The sequence below is a fragment of the Etheostoma cragini genome, chromosome 20 (genome assembly GCF_013103735.1).
Source record: "Etheostoma cragini isolate CJK2018 chromosome 20, CSU_Ecrag_1.0, whole genome shotgun sequence".
In the NCBI taxonomy this organism is placed as follows: domain Eukaryota; kingdom Metazoa; phylum Chordata; class Actinopteri; order Perciformes; family Percidae; genus Etheostoma; species Etheostoma cragini.
Genome location: NC_048426.1, coordinates 9179463 through 9195926, shown reverse-complemented (window position 1 = coordinate 9195926; position 16464 = coordinate 9179463). Strand labels below are relative to the sequence as shown.

The window sequence follows — 16464 nt, the reverse complement described above, 5'->3', positions numbered from 1 at the left end:
TTTGTTAAAAGGATAATGCAAATGGTGACCCTTGACCTCATGTGGTCTGTCACTCAGGCAGTGGCTCACATGACAAATTGATTCATAGAGAATAAGGCATTGATCAAAATTTAGCTAAAACTACCAACTTTCTGTGTAGCAGTCTCTATGAAGGACAGTGACTGCAATGTTAGACAAGGACATTCTCAAATAAATATAACCAAACAGAAATTCATGTACATTCCCCATGCCTAAGCATGCAAACAGACAAAAAAACAAGAATGTAGTTCATGGGGAGCAAGTACACTAATTAAAATGATCAACAAGCACATCATGTTGAGAAACTGACCAATGACATAAGTTTTAACTATATCAGCAGCCTATTCATTGGTAGTTATTAAACTCAAGTCTTGTATGGGGAGACTAAATATATATTGACATAGTGGGAAGTTTTCCTGGATCCTATAATTACTGTCTTGTTTACAAATCCTTGTGGCGCTGCAGCCTACTCTGTAAGTGTTAGATTGCCAAGTGAATGCTCACCCACACAGACTGGACTGTAAGAAATTTTTTCAGAGTTGAATTACAATATACTCCATGGATTCTCCCTAATATTCCCTGAAGCCGATATGGTCGTCTGAGTCAAAGTTTGATAGTCCTATATGTCTGATAGTGGTATTAAAATCCTTGTCTTACAACAGTGTATCTAGAAATATTTAAATAGTGCAGTAGTCATACATAATATTATTGATAGTGTGAACATTGCTTTATATTATTTAGGCATAAGTGGTGAATCTGCACTTTGCTGCATTTTTACTCTCCTGCAAATTAATTATCTTACTATTATTTTAATTCGTTTTATATTTAACTTTTACAAATTAATGAAACTCAAGGATGAGTACCAACTAACTAGATATAAGCAATGAAGCAAAGTAAATCGCCCGTAATGAATTGTCATATAAAGCTAATGAAAGACCTGTATGTAGCCTAATAAATCACTGATGTTATGGTTATTTTAGCCTACAACCTGTTGGAGGACTCCACTGCCCCACAATGCATCTCGATGATAATGTTTTGGTGACGTCATGTGTAGCTGGAAGGGAAGACAGCCAGTGGGTGGGCTGGGCTGTTGTCCTGCTTTCTGCTTCTTGCATCGCAAACAACGCCAATACGATTATTTAAACCTATTATAGGGATACAAAAACATTACAGAATGAGTTAGAGGCCGCAATTCGTGTGTGCCAGGTAGGTGGATGTTTTTAATCGCTCTGTTTTAAGGGTCCTCGCCCAGCTGCTAGGCAGCGCCTTGTGCTTTGCAGCTAGCTTAGCTTGCATGGCTAACAGCAGCAGCGGGCAGCCGTCTGTCTGACTGGCGCCTGCGGACGACCAATAGAACCGCTTGTTAATGGCCTGTAGCTTCAGCAAACAACCAAGCCCTCAGTCCGTGAGGTCTACCAAGGGGAATTGCTGATAGCTTTGCTTGGTCGTCTGCTTTACGTCAAAACCAGTGGCTGTGACATTGACATTTAAGGTGTTACCGTGATAGCTAACCTTAGTTGTTAAAAATGCTACACTTATTGTTAACTTGCAGAAGAACACCTCCTGTAGAGAAAATGTGACCTTAATGCCATTAGTTATAATTAGGTCGTTAACAAACAACTAACTAACCAAGGACGTGAATATGCTATGTTAGGGTAAAAACATTTACTTATTTTAACTTAAGTGTAATTTTATTCCAGGTGGTTCTAAAAGGCTGCAGTTAATTCCATAATCAGTCATGTGTTTTAAATAAAGATTTGACAAACAGAGGACTATTAGTGTTCAGCCATTGAAATTGATTGCCTCCTTACTGTATGAATCTTTGGCAGAGCTGTTTAGAAAACATTCTCTTTGCAAGAGTGTACTCATTTAAACTGTGTCTGGGTCCTCTTTCTTCCCTCTGTTAGTGCACTGAAACATGGGTCGTTGCAGTGTCCACGTCCTTCTGGTGCTCTTGCTGCAGACCCTGCAGACAACAGCCGAGGGCTCAGGTATTGTCCTCCACATTATGTTTTTACTGGTTCTCGACCGTGATCTCATCTGCTGTTTTTGCTGTGCACTCAAACTCTCATGATGAACAACTATATGGCTGGCAGCTGTTTATCTTATCTTTTCTTTTTTTTTTCACCACGTAGGTTATACTAGTTACAAGTGTTACAACTGACATGGATTCTACCATTTGGTAATGTCCCACTCCAAAGCTCTGGACATGCAAAGTCAAAAAAACACGACAGTTTCCTAGAAAAGCTTGGTTAATTTATGCACCTGCAGTTCTGTGTAAGTCAAGTTAGGTGGGACGGAGTGTTAAGGCACTTAGGGCTTCTGCACACTGCCTGCATGGTGTGATACATTTAATAAATTACATTTTAATGTTTGAAGTCTCTAGGTTTTGACATGAAAGTAATAAAAAAAAGAAAAGAATTGCACCTGTCAATACAGACTGAAATATTTGGTAGCCTATTTTGCCTTTAATACTGCCAACGCTGCCTTTGCTGTCAACAAATCAGAATATATTTGTGTTGAACAGTATACTACGGCTTGAGTGCAGTACATTTCCACATCTCTCCCCACATGTCAAACAAGGGCAGCAGCAGCACCACGTCAGACATGTTTCTGTTGTGCAAAGACAGAAAACGCCACGGAACAGAAACGCCACACTCGTGCCACGCAGGCAATGTGCAGGAGCCCTTAATCCAGAAGGCTTCTCCTTGATCTGCTATGGCTTGGATTGTCCCCCATTTGTATGTCACCTTGGACAAAGGCATCTTCAATTTTATTTATAGTATCAATTCATAACAAGAGTTATCTCGAGACAATTTACAGATAGAGTAGGTCTAGACCCCCCTCCAGAATTTACAAGGACCCAACAGTTCTAGTAGTTTCCTCCAGAGCAAGCAACAGTGCGACAAAATCAGTAATAGGTTATTACATCAATGTGACTACAGACTTAATTTTGGACGCAGTGTAAGTCCCACCCTCCTGGTGACCAAGTGCCTATTGCATCTTGTCTGTCTTTTAGCCAACAGTTATGTTTTTGCCAGATGGGCATTTTGCGAGTTTGGGCGAGAGTAAGAAACATGTCTTTCTGTTGGCTTGCTGCTTTAAATAAGTCAACATTCTTTATGTGTTTCGTTCTTTATGAAACAGCTTGAGTTTTTGCTTAACTTGTATCATTTCTTCCACAGATGGACAGTTGGCGTGTCTGTGTGATAGCCCGACATGCCTCCAAGCTACCCAGTGCCATGGTACCCGGTGCTTCTCCTCTGTCAAAGTTGGCAAGGGTGGCAGCGGGGTGGTATTTGAGCGTGGCTGCCTGGAGGGGTCGGAGAAAATCAGTTTGATTTGCTCCACAGCTCCATCCTTCCACCACGCCATTTTCTGCTGCTCCCAGGATATGTGCAACGGCAACAACACCAGGAGTTCGCTGATGTCTCTGCTTCCAACAGGTTGATATCATTTTTGCAAGGCAGTTAATTGTCAAATAGACCAATCATGTTCAGTAGGTGACTATAAGATAATCTGACAAAAGAAAATGTTAGTATCTAATCCACTCTTTCTTTTCTACTCTTGCTCACAGCTCCAGAAGGGGAGCCGGTTGGGTATCGAGTGGGGACCTTAGCTCTCTTTGTTCTTGGTCCAGTGGTGGTTCTGGCTCTGCTGTCTGTAGTGTCAGTTCTGGCCTGCAGGAGGCTCCATCACGGCCGTCTGCAGAGGCTGCAGGAATTTGACACTGAGCAGGGAGCCATAGACGGCCTCATCACCTCCAATGTGGGAGACAGCACATTAGCAGTAAGACTATGAGCAGTTCTTGTTGAAACAATGAAAAGGGTTTGACAACAAAATAAACAGAGGTTTCATCTCACATATTCTTCTCACTCCCAGCTGTAACAGTGTGTGCATCTGTATTGAAAAGGTACTTTCAGGGTGTCTTCAAATTGTGGTGAAGGATTTCGTTGATCTAAATCAGTGGTTTGCAACCTTTTTGGAACTAGTGTCCGTCCATTAGTGTCTCCTATCCATTCTCCAGGTCCCTTACCAGCCCCCTTCAAATAAGATGTAGGCTAATTGCCCTGAATAGTATTGTATAGTATAGTATTATAGCATTGTTGTGAATCCTTGGTGTAAACTCGCCTTAAAACAAATTCCCCCTAAAGGCACACCAACACCCCCCTTTAAGACATTATTGCTTCCAGCGCCCCCTGTCATCATCAGAACGCCCCTGGGGGGGCGGTACCAACCTCATTGAGAAACACTGATCTAAATGTGTTGCCTTAAATGGTGCTAAGTTAAAAATTGCTAGTTTCAAATTCACTTTTGACAAGGTTGTATGGTTCTCTATGGATACATTGAATTCATTTGAATATAATAGAAACATGATTTCTGTGAAAACAATCTTTCATATTGTTGTATTTTAACTGGCATTCACAAGGTGTATGAAACATTCTAATTAGTGAAACTAACCTGATTTCACACCAACGTTGAAGTGGTTTGGTCATAACCATTTCCACAATTGTTTTCTGCTGGCTCAGCCTTAATTAGGTCCCACATGTCTGTAGTGCAAGTAAAGGATGTTAAGTAATGCCTACACACTCAAAATCATAACTTATTGTAAATAGGTCATGTTTTCCATCCTAGCTAATCTGATATTCGTGTCTATCTTTAGGAGCTGTTGGACCACCCGTGTACATCAGGCAGTGGTTCAGGTCTTCCCTTCCTCGTCCAGAGAACTGTGGCCAGACAGATCAGCCTGATGGAGTGTGTAGGTACGTAGAACACACCACTGTCCTCAGGCCATCTGCAAGTTGGATTCAGATCTCTTTGATTTAGAAACTGATTTGATCAATTAGAGCCTTCCGCAGGTAATTTACATCATAAGATGCAGAAGAGTGATATAAATTATGACATACTAAACATCAGCAAATAAACAAATCCACAAGTAGCCTACAGTACAGATTAGCTCACTTACACAGAATGCTATTTGTTGTCATTAGTGTCAGTAATCCTTGCGTTTGCTCAGTTTCAGTTTGCAGTTTATACCAGCGATTTTGGATGATTGTAATAGTTAATCTAACCCGTTTGTTAGAGTCTGACTGATATATCGGCAGGCTGATGTTATCGGACGATATTAGGCGTTTCCCTGTAAATCGGTATCAGCATTCACAATGGCCGATTTATAAAAATAAAAAAAGTAATTGATTGTAATAAATGAATATTTAAAAAATAAAAACAGACTGTCAACCATGTTATGAGCGTTGCCGTTGCATAGTTTGTCCACCAGAGGGCACTCTACAACGTCTCTGTTGGCAACATTCATTATTGTTTTTGTTCATGTGTTTTGGTTTGTTTCACCTTTAATCAAGTCTATTTTTTTATATATTTTGATGTTCCTCTGTTCTGTTGTGACAGTATACCTAAATCATTATCATAGTTATCATAAATAACTACAAATAACTAATGTTAGGGAAATCTGTTTATGTTTTGTAACGCTTTTCTGGATTTATTTTAAAAATGTTTACCGGCATATCGGATTTTTAAATAATCAAATATTTGTATCGGTTCTACCATGAATTGATAGAGATTTGACAACAATGTCCAACTGATGATGTGAGGGCAACAATAAGATGAGGTCACATCCTTTTTGACTTGCAAAGCAACTGTCAAAACACAAGCCTTGTAATTCTTCTCGTTGTTTGTGTTGTTTTGTTTAACACCATAACACTTGTCTTAGGTTGGTGATGTAAAGTTTTCTCATTATCATGGCAACTTATCCAGCATTTAAATTAAATTATTAGTATTGTATAGTATTAGTAGTATATAGTATTAGTAGTGGGAATTTAGCCATACAATTATATGAAAATACCCTAAAAGCACTTTTCAAGTGTCTTAATGGATACAACAATTTCAGATTTCTCCTTTTCTGATCTCCTTTATCCAGGCAAAGGAAGGTACGGAGAGGTGTGGCGGGGCCAGTGGCAGGGGGAGAACGTAGCTGTCAAAATCTTCTCCTCGAGAGATGAGAGGTCCTGGTTCAGAGAGACGGAGATCTACAATACTGTGCTGCTAAGACATGAAAACATACTGGGTGAGTCTGTTACACACAAACCCCTTAGATCTTGTTAGACCATTTTAAAAAGGGGGAACGGGTGGATTGGGGAATAAACATTGTTATTGTAAAATATGTGACTTGGCGCATTGTTTTCAATGCATTAAATCCTGTCGGAGATTATGGTTTTAGCATTGTTGCCAAGAACATAGATGTGAAATATCTTGACTTAAAGATTTTTATGTGTAGCAGTTTGGGTTGCTTTGAAGAAAAACTTTTAGAATCTCTTGATATACATGTTTGTTTTCAAGCTGAATGCATGTGGCAGGGTGTTTTCCACTCAGCTTGTCTTTTTTAATCTCAACTTCCTTTTAACATACTCGTGTCTTAACTCCTAAATGTTTAAAAGCACATAGAGGTGCAATATGACATAATGCAATCCAGCATAATAACAATTAAATAAGAAAGTTAGACACATTTTGACGATCTTTTAAATGTCAGATGTTGTGTCGTGCCGCCCCTCGTCTCTCCTCCCAGGCTTCATGGCGTCAGACATGACTTCTCGCAACTCCAGCACCCAGCTGTGGCTCATCACCCATTACCATGAGAACGGTTCACTTTATGACTACTTGCAACGAGTTGCTGTGGAAACGTCGGAGGGCCTGGCGATGGCGGCGTCCATAGCGTGTGGCCTGGTGCACCTGCACACAGAGATCTTCGGCACTGAGGGGAAACCGGCCATCGCACACCGGGATCTGAAGAGCAAAAACATCCTGGTCACAAAGGAGCTGCGCTGCTGCATCGCAGACCTGGGTCAGTCTGTCGTCCATTACATTACCTTCATCTACTTCGATCACTGTTAATCTGTTAGTCTCCGTTTTTTTTGTTTTTTTTAGACCTTTCATGATAGAGGTCCTTGTCCAGCACTTCATGCTTCAGACAAACCAACATCAAAATACATTATGTTAATCAAACCAATATTCTGACTGCATCTTTCTGAGCATTTTTTTAATGTTTGGAAACTATCATCATGAACATTGGGTTGCAGTCTTCGGTTCATCCATTGGTCTTTTGCACAGTCGCCATATCTATTTATCTTTTACCTGGTGAAAGAATGTCTATGTCAGCGCAGATCTTTTTTTAAGTCCAGCTAAAACCCTGTATGTACTGTAAATAGTGTATTTGACTGCATGTTACAGGGCTGGCTGTGACCCACTCCCAGGCAGACAACCTGCTGGATGTGGGCAACAATCCGAAGGTCGGCACCAAGCGTTACATGGCCCCTGAAGTACTGGACGAGACCATTCAGATAGACTGCTTTGATGCATATAAAAGGGTGGACATCTGGGCCTTTGGGTTGGTGCTGTGGGAGATAGCAAGACGCACATACAGCAATGGTGAGTGGCGTGCCTTGGTGCATTTTTAGGACTGTGACATAATAGACAATCGCCTCTTATATCTTATATTCCAATGTATGATTGTGAATTCAAATTGGCTTCAGGCATTGCTGTTAGGAGGGAGCATTTACCACTGGTTCATCCTATTGCTCCTGTTACGTGCACTCATTTCTATCATCTCAATTTGACTGTCCAGGCATTGTTGAGGAGTACAAGCCTCCGTTCTACGACCAGGTGCCAAATGACCCCAGCTTCGAGGACATGAGGAAGGTGGTGTGTGTGGAGCAGCAGAGGCCTTTCATTCCTAATCGTTGGTTCTCTGATCCTGTAAGTATTCATTCTTTTAACTTATACTCTTTTAATTCAACTAGGGCAGTGCCCGTTAATAAATGCTTGGTTTGTGGTATCGGTGCTTGCAGCTTTCTCCAGAATCATGGTACCCCAAAGTAACTTACAGAAGGCCCCATAGCAACACAACTGCTAATGACTTTCTGGTTACGTGGGGGATTCAGATTTTACTAACAAAATAACACCATTATCCAGCATTATATTAGAGTTGAACGTTCCACCTTAAAGATGACGTCCATTTGAGGACATTGTGCTGGTAATGCCTGTCTTTAATTCTTAACTTATAGTAGCCATTTTAATGTAGGACTAGTACGCATTATCTTAAAGGGCTAACTCGCCTTGTTTACTTTATTAGATTCCATCCTATGAGACTGTCCCCGATGTTGGACAATACCCCACCCTTATACTATGACTTTTAAAGCATACAACACCATACTTTTTTTTATAATGTACTATAAGATTTTTTTCTGGCATTTTATACCACAATGATTTTCATGATAATTTAATGACGTATTTGGCATACTATACCATTTTTTTTATATATATACTTCACTAACAATTTTTTATTACATGCTATTCTATGAGGTTCTTAATGACAAACTATATACTATATTTTTCTGATACGTTGACGTTTCTTTACAAACTTTGTTGCATTTTTCTGAAATTTTTCTGATATACTATGATGTCTTTTGACATACGTACCTTGTTAGTGATGTTTTTTTCTGACATTTCTCTGACATACTATACTATGACAAATTTATTTTCTGACATAATGGTATGATTATGGCATGCTATAGTAGGACATTTTATGAATTTTATTGTCAGAAGCCAAAATTTGGCAACCATAGCTTTAAGAGACATGACTAATTAAATGTGATAATTGCTGATCTCCCAACTGTAAATTGCTGAACAAGGCAAAAGAGATTTGTACCAATGCAAGTGAGATGGCCTTAACCCGCTAGTTCCCAGAATGTGCTTAGACATCTAAAAGCTCTTGCAGTCACATTTTCACAAAGTTTCCTCTCACTGGGCTGGTATCACTGCGGGACTCTTCTTTTATTTCCCTAACCTCTTTATCCTCTGTTTCTCTCCTCCCTCGCAGACTCTCTCTGCTCTGGTGAAACTGATGAAGGAGTGTTGGTACCAGAACCCCTCGGCAAGGCTGACAGCACTGCGCATCAAGAAAACCCTGGACAAGATTCACAGCACTCTGGAGAAGGGCAAGGAGCCGTGAAACTTCCGAGCCCACTGCCTGATGTCAGGGATCGGCTTAGTGATTGTGAAACCCGAGGATGATAAAGGGACGGACAGAGAGACCAGAGAAAAGAGTTGTTCAAGTGTCATGCAGCCTCATCCTTCTGTGGTTGCCTTTCACCGACATCCCTCTCTCTGACTTGAAGCCCACACAGACGTTTGGACCTGTCCTGTCTGAATAAGCCAGCCTGTGTTACAGGACACAAACCAGTTGCCATTGTGCCCGCACTGACCTGAACTGTTGACTGTTACTGAGTGTGAAGCACATGGATGGCATATTGTAGTACTCCATAACAATGCTTTAATGACCATTTAAGACTGACACACACACACACACACACAGACAGACAGACACAGATTATCTCTTACAATTCATTTTTTTGATCCCCAGGCCGCGTTTTCGGCATGCTGCCGTGTCATTCTGCTCAGAGACAATCGGAAGTGTTTTACTCACTTAGCTTTATTAGAACATGCCACCTATTCCACAAAGACATACACTACAGACCACACAAATATGTTCACTTACAAAAGGAAAGGAGCCAAAATAATCCATTTGTTTTTTAAACAAAAAATAGTATGATATTTATGAAATGTCCACTGCTACCAAACTACTGAGGATATGTAAGGCTGATTGTGTGTGAAATGGACTTTATACTTATATAGACATTTACTCTGCTAGACTTTCTCTCCACATATTGTCATTAATGATGCTAGAAAGCAAAGAGTTGTTAAGCAATAGAGGGAAAAGGTAGGGAATTGTTCTTGCTAAGCTTGTTTGTTGAATGGAATAAATCCGGATAAAATACTACAGATGTAATTATCCTGGTGATTCCTGTAGGAGACACACAGTTAGTACCTGCCAAAAGGCATTAGTCTGTATCTTATAATAAGAACAATATAATCCTCTCTGCCTGGCACTCGCTGTGGCTCTTTGTTAGCGCTGACATTTTTTAAGATATTGGAGGTTTAGTATTTTTATTTAGCGAAGGGGGGCTTCCGTTAACTCCGTCATGCCATACTGTACAAGTTGCCTAAATCACAAGAAAAACACTAATTTGGAAATTGTTTTAATCAAGATTTTAAACAGATAACGTTGCCTACATGTTCACAGATGCTGGGTTTGTTTTAGAACATTCTTTTGCTTTGTCTTTTTCATATGTAATAAAACATTAACTGTACTCTTGCTTCATGATTAGCCAGACTGTTTTTAAGTTGTATACTTTACTAATTCCTCTCGGGGAAATTCTGTTTTTTTACTCCCTTGGTACACACACAGGCCCAAAATATACACACGCACAACAAAGGACCTATCGACATGCAATATTGTTGTGGAGAGACGGGGCTGACAAAGCCAGGCGCTCCGAGCAGTTACGGGTTCGGCGCCTTGCTCCAGGGAAACTCAGCTTGCCTTGGAGATGAACTAGCAGCTCTTCAGCTACCAGTCATCACTCCAAGGAGTTTAAAAGATTTGAACTCAATTGCCAGTTTATTAGGTTCACCTAGCTAAAATGAATGCTAAGGACAACAGTCCTTTGCATTCAAGCAAGGCCCAGGCCTGCCCAATATTCATAATATAGTATGTTGATGAAAGTCATAGTATTCTGTGTAGAAGAAAAGGGACAAATAATTCATAGTATAGTATGTAAAAAAAAAAAAATGTTTAAAACAGTCATAGTATGTCCAAAAAAGTGAAAATATTTATATCATAGTATGCTGTAAGAAGTAATAAAAAAGTAATTAAAAGTCATAGTATGTTAAAAATTCATACTATTGTACGTTGATAAAAAAGTCATAGTATGTCAAAAAACGTCATAGAATATTATATAATGAAAAAAGTGAAAAAGTCATAGTATGGTAAGTCAAAGAAAAGGGATTATAAAGTCATATAGTATTTTGAAAAATATTGTGAAAAGTTATAATATAGTAGGCAGAAAAAAGTCATAGTATTGTATATCAAAAAACACATAGCTCCATATGTTGAAAAAAGTGAAAAAGTCATAGTTTTATATGTCAATAAAAGTGATAAAAAAGTCATAGAATAGTATTTCAAAAATTGTGATTGAAAGTCATAGTATAGTAGGTAGGAAAAAGTCATGATATTGTATTTTGAAAAAGTCATAGTATAATATGTTGTAAAAAGTGAAAAAGTCATTGTATAGATATTGTAAGTCTAAGTAAAGTGATGTAAAAAAAGTCATAGTATAGTATCTCAAAAAAAGTGATAAAAATGTAATAGTATAGTATTTCTACAAAAGTGATTAAAAGGTCATGTAGTATATTGTATGTTGGAAAAAGTCATACTATGGTATGTCTAAAAAAGTGATGAAAAGTTCATATTATAGCATGTGTAAGAAAAGTGATAACAAAGTCATACTATAGTATTTCAAAAATATAATTAAAAGTTATAGTATTGTATGTCAAAAAAGTCACACTATTGTACGTCATAAAAAAGTGATAAAAACATCATTGTATAGTTTGTCAAAAAATTCCTAGTATAGCATGTCAAAGAAAAGTGATAAAAAGTCATGGTATAGTATTTTAAAAAATGTGATTAAAAGCCATAGTATAGTATGTCAAAAAAGCTCACACAGTACGGTATGTTGAACAAAGTCACAGTATAATATGTTAAAAAAAAGTCACAGTATAGTGTGTCTAAAAAAGTCATAAAAAGTCATAGTATAAGTCTTGGTAGAGTATTTCAAAAAAGTTAGGGTATAATGTGTTGAAAAAAGTGAAAAAAGTCATAGTATAGCTATAGTGAGTCAAAGGTAAAATGATTGAAGGTCATTGTATAGTATGTTGGAAAAGGTGATTAAAAAGTCCTGGTATAGCATGTTGAAGCAAATTGTAGTGTAGTGTAGTATGTCAAAAAAGTCATAGTGCAGTATTTTGATAAAAGTGATTAAAAGGTCACATAGTATAGTATGTCAAAAAAAGTCATAGTATAGTATGTCTAAGAAAAGGGATAATAAAGTCATGCTATAGTATTTAAAAAGATATGATTAAAGTCATAGAAAGACAAAGTATGAAAAAAGACATAGTAGAGTATGTTGAAAAAAGTGAAAAAAGTCATGGTATAGTATGTCAAAAAAGTCATAATATTGTACGTCAATAAAACAGAAATAAAACACTTATTGTATAGTTGGTCAAAAAATGTCCTGATGTAGCTTGTCGAAGATAAATGATAAAAAGTCTTGGAATAGTATTTTGAAAAATATGATTAAAAGTCATAGTATAGTATGTCGAAAAAAGTCACATTAGAACATGTCAAAAAAAGTCATAAAAAGTCATAGTATGGTAGGAATAAGTCTTGGTAGAGTATTTCGAAAAGGTTATGGTATAATATGTTGAAAGAAGTGAAAAAGTCATAGTATAGCTACAGTGAGTCAAAGTAAAATTATTGAAGGTCATTGCATTGTATGTTGAAAAAAAGTGATAAAAAAGTCATAGTATAGTATGTCAAAAAATAGGATTAAAAGTCGTAGTATAGTAGGTAGAAAAAAGTCATAGTGTAGTGTGTCGAAAAAAGTTAACGTATAGTATGATGAAAAAAGTGAAAAAAGTCATAGTACGGTATTTTAATAAAAGTGATTAAAAGGTCACATAGTGTAGTATGTCAAAAAAAGTCATAGTATAGTACGTCAAAAAATCGATAAAAAAGTCGTAGTATAGTATGTCTAAGTAAAGTGATAGTAAAGTCATACTATAGTCTTTCAAAAAATATAATTAAAAGTCATAGTATAGAATGTCAAAAAAAGTCACAGTGCGGTATGTTGCAAAAAGACAGTATAATATTTAAAAAAAAGTCATAGTATAGTGTGTCGAAACAATTCATAAAAAGTCATAGTATAAGTCTTGGTAGAGTATTTCAAAAAAAGTTATGGTATAATGTGTTGAAAAAAGTGAAAAAAAGTCATGGTATAGCTATAGTGAGTCAAAGGTAAAATGATTGAAGGTCATTGTATAGTATGTTGAAAAAAGTGATAAAAAAATCACAGTATAGTATTTTTTAAAATATGATTAAAAGTCATAGTATACTTTGTCGAAAAAAGTTAAAAAGTCATAGTACAATATGTCAAATAAAGTCATTAAAAAGTCATAGCACAGTAGGTAGAAATAAGTCGTGGTGGACTATTTCAAAAAAAGAGTTCAAAGATAGTTGTATTTTGAAAAATTTGATTGAAAGTCATAGTATAGTATGTTGCAAAAAGTCACAGTACGGTATGTTGAAAAAAGTCATAGTATAATATGTGAAAAAAAAGCCATATTATAGTATGTCAAAAAAAGTACAAAACGTCATATTATAGTATGTCAAAAAAAGTAAAAAAGTCATAGTATAGTATGTCGAAAAAAGGCATAGTACAACGTGTCAAAAAAAGTCATAAAAAGTCATGGTATAGTAGAAATAAGTCTTGGTAGAGTGTTTCGAAAAAAAGTTTAAAGGTATAATATGTTGAAAAAAGTGAAAAAAAGTCATAATACAGTAGGTAGAAAAAGGTCATGGTAGAGTATTTTAAAAAAAAAGTTCATAGGTATAATATGTTTAAAAAAGTGAAAAAAGTCATAGTATAGCTATTGTAAGTTAAGGTGAAATGATTGAAGGTCCTTGTATTGTATGTTGAAAAAAGTGTCAAAACGTCCTGGTATAGCATGTCAAAGAAAAGTGTAGTATAGTGTAGTATGTCAAAAAAGTAATGATGAAAAAAGTGAAAAAAAGTCATAATATAGCTATTGTAAGTCAAGGTAAAATGATTGAAGGTCATCGTATTGTATGTTGAAAAAAGTGATAAAAAAGTCCTGGTATGGCATGTTGAAGAAAAGTGTAGTATAGTGTAGTATGTCAACAAAAGTCATAGTATAGTATGTCTAAGAAAAGGGATAATAAAGTCATACTATAGCCTTTCAAAAAATGGGATTAAAGAAAGACAAGTATGAAAAAAGACATAGTAGAGTATGTTAAAAAAAGTCATAGTATAATATGTTAAAAACAGTTGTATAATAGTATGTCGAAAAAAGTAAAAAAGTCATAGTATAGTATGTTGAAACAAGTCATAGTGCAATGTATCAAAAAAAGTCATAAAAAGTCATAGTATCGTAGAAATAAGTATTGGTAGAGTATTTTGAAAGGTTATGGTATAATATGTTGAAAAAAGTTAAAATGTCACAGTATAGCTGTAGTAAGTCAAAGTAAAATGATTGAAGGTCATCGTGTTGTATGTTGAAAAAAGTGATAAAAAAGTCACAGTATAGTATGTCAAAAAATAGGATTAAAAGTCATAGTATAGTAGGTAGAAAAAAGTCATATTGTAGTATTTTGATAAAAGTGATTAAAATGTCACACAGTGTGGTATGTCAAAAAAGTCATAGTATAGTATGTCTAAAAGTGATAAAAAATTCAAACTGTAGAATTTCAAAAAATATGATTAAAAGTCACTGTATAGTATGTCAAAAAAGTCATAGTATAGTATGTTAAAAAAGTCATACTATTGTACGTCAATAAAACAGAGATAAAAGATTTATTGTATAGTTTGTCAAAAAGTCCTAATACAGCATGTCGAAGATAAGTGACAAAAAGTCATGGTACAGTATTTTGAAAAATATGATTAAAAGTCATGGTATAGTATGTTGAAAAAAGTCACAGTAAGGTATGTTGAAAAAAGTCATAGTACAATATGTGAAAAAGTAATATTGTAGTATGTCGAAAAAGTAAAAAAGTCATAGTATAGTATGTCGAAAAAAGTCATAGTACAACGTATCAAAAAAAGTCACAAAAAGTCGTGGTATAGTAGAAATACGTCTTGGTAGAGTATTTTGAAAAGGTTATGGTATAATAAGTTGAAAAAGTGAAAAAGTCATAGTATATCTATGGTAAGTCAAAGTAAAATGATTGAAGGTCATCGCATTGTATGTCGAAAAAAGTGTTAAAAAAGTAACAGAATAGTAGGTCAAAAATATGATTAAAAGTAATAGTATAGTAGGTAGAAAAAACTCAGTATAGTATTTTGATAAAAGTGATTAAAACAGAAAAGTGATAATAAAGTAATAGTATAGTATGTCTAAGAAAAGTGATAATAAAGTCATAGTAAAGTATTTCAAAAAATATGATTAAAAGTCATAGTATAGTATGTCAAAAAAGACATAGTCTAGTATGTCAAAAAAGACATAGTATAGTAGGTTGAAAAACGTCATTGTATAGTTTGTCAAAAAAATCCTAATATAGCATGTCAAAGAAAAGTGATAAAAAGTCATAGTATAGTATGTAGAAATAAGTCATGGTATAGTAGGTAGAAATATGTCATGGTATAGTATGTTGAAAAAAGTGAAAAAAGTCATGTTAAAGCTATAGTAAGTTGAAGTAAAGTGATTGAAGGTCATCATTTTGTGTCACAAAAGTCATAGTATAGTATGTTAAAAAAATCATAGAACAGCATGTTGAAACAAGTGATAAAAAGTCATAGTATAGTTTGTCAAAAAAAGTCCTATGTAGCATGTCAAAGAAAAGTGATAAAAAGTCACAGTATAGTATTTCGAAAATAATGATTGAAAGTCATAGTATAGTAGGTGGAAGAACAGTGATTGAAAAGTGATGTACTGTATGTCAAAAAAGGGATGAAAACGACATAGTATAGTATGTTGAAAAACTTCATTCTATTGTACGCCAATACAAGTAGAGTAGCATGAACACAACCTTCAGACTAACATTCTTTTTCTTCTTAACACTTCATCTATTTGAGTTCTTCATTCCCATAAAGTAGGTCTTGAAACAAAACTGCACCCTGTACAATTTGAAAACTCAACCTTCTGTAGTCCAACCATTCTGTCATCACTCTAAACTACCTTACCTATCACTAACCTCCTGTTTTTGGCATATTTATTTCCTTCACTTAGTATGTTGGACCTCAAAACATATAGGATTGGAACACTCAACCAGCTATCTTCAAAGCATTCTCTCATCACTCTAAACTACATGACCTGACAGGTGTACTTGGGATTATGTCACATTTGTCTCTTTTACTTAATGAACCTTAAGGAAACAAATAAGATTTGAACAGTCAACATTTTGTATTCAAGGCAAACTCTTATCAAACTAAGCTACTCAACCTGAGATGAAGTTCTTTTTGTAAAAAAAAGTAATAGTATCCTATGTCAAAAAAAACATAGTAGAACAAGACCATGAAGAAAGTCAACGACAAGTCGAAAAATGTCAAGGTCTATCAAAAAAGGTACAAAAGGTCAAAGTATAGTATGGCAAAAAAAGTCAAGAAAGTCGTAGTATAGTATTTAGATAAAAGTGATTGAAAGGTCATGTAGTATAGTATGTCAAAAAACGTCATAGTACAGTATGTTGAAAAAAGTCAAAGTATAGTATGTAAAAATAAAGTAATAGTATAGTATTTTGATAAA

The 16464-nt window shown here is 35.7% G+C and overlaps 1 protein-coding gene across 1 annotated transcript; it reads left to right on the top strand.

Annotated features, from left to right (window-relative positions):
- The first annotated feature begins 1044 nt into the window (after nt 1-1044).
- On the top strand, nt 1045-10244 carry acvr1l (activin A receptor, type 1 like). The gene is made up of 10 exons (XM_034858520.1): nt 1045-1224; nt 1926-2009; nt 3204-3464; nt 3596-3807; nt 4682-4781; nt 5954-6100; nt 6599-6874; nt 7261-7458; nt 7655-7785; nt 8909-10244. Exons 2-10 carry the CDS (start codon nt 1937-1939, stop codon nt 9038-9040), a joined length of 1530 nt encoding a protein of 509 aa, XP_034714411.1. The 5' UTR covers nt 1045-1224; nt 1926-1936; the 3' UTR covers nt 9041-10244.
- Nucleotides 10245-16464: the final 6220 nt, after the last annotated feature.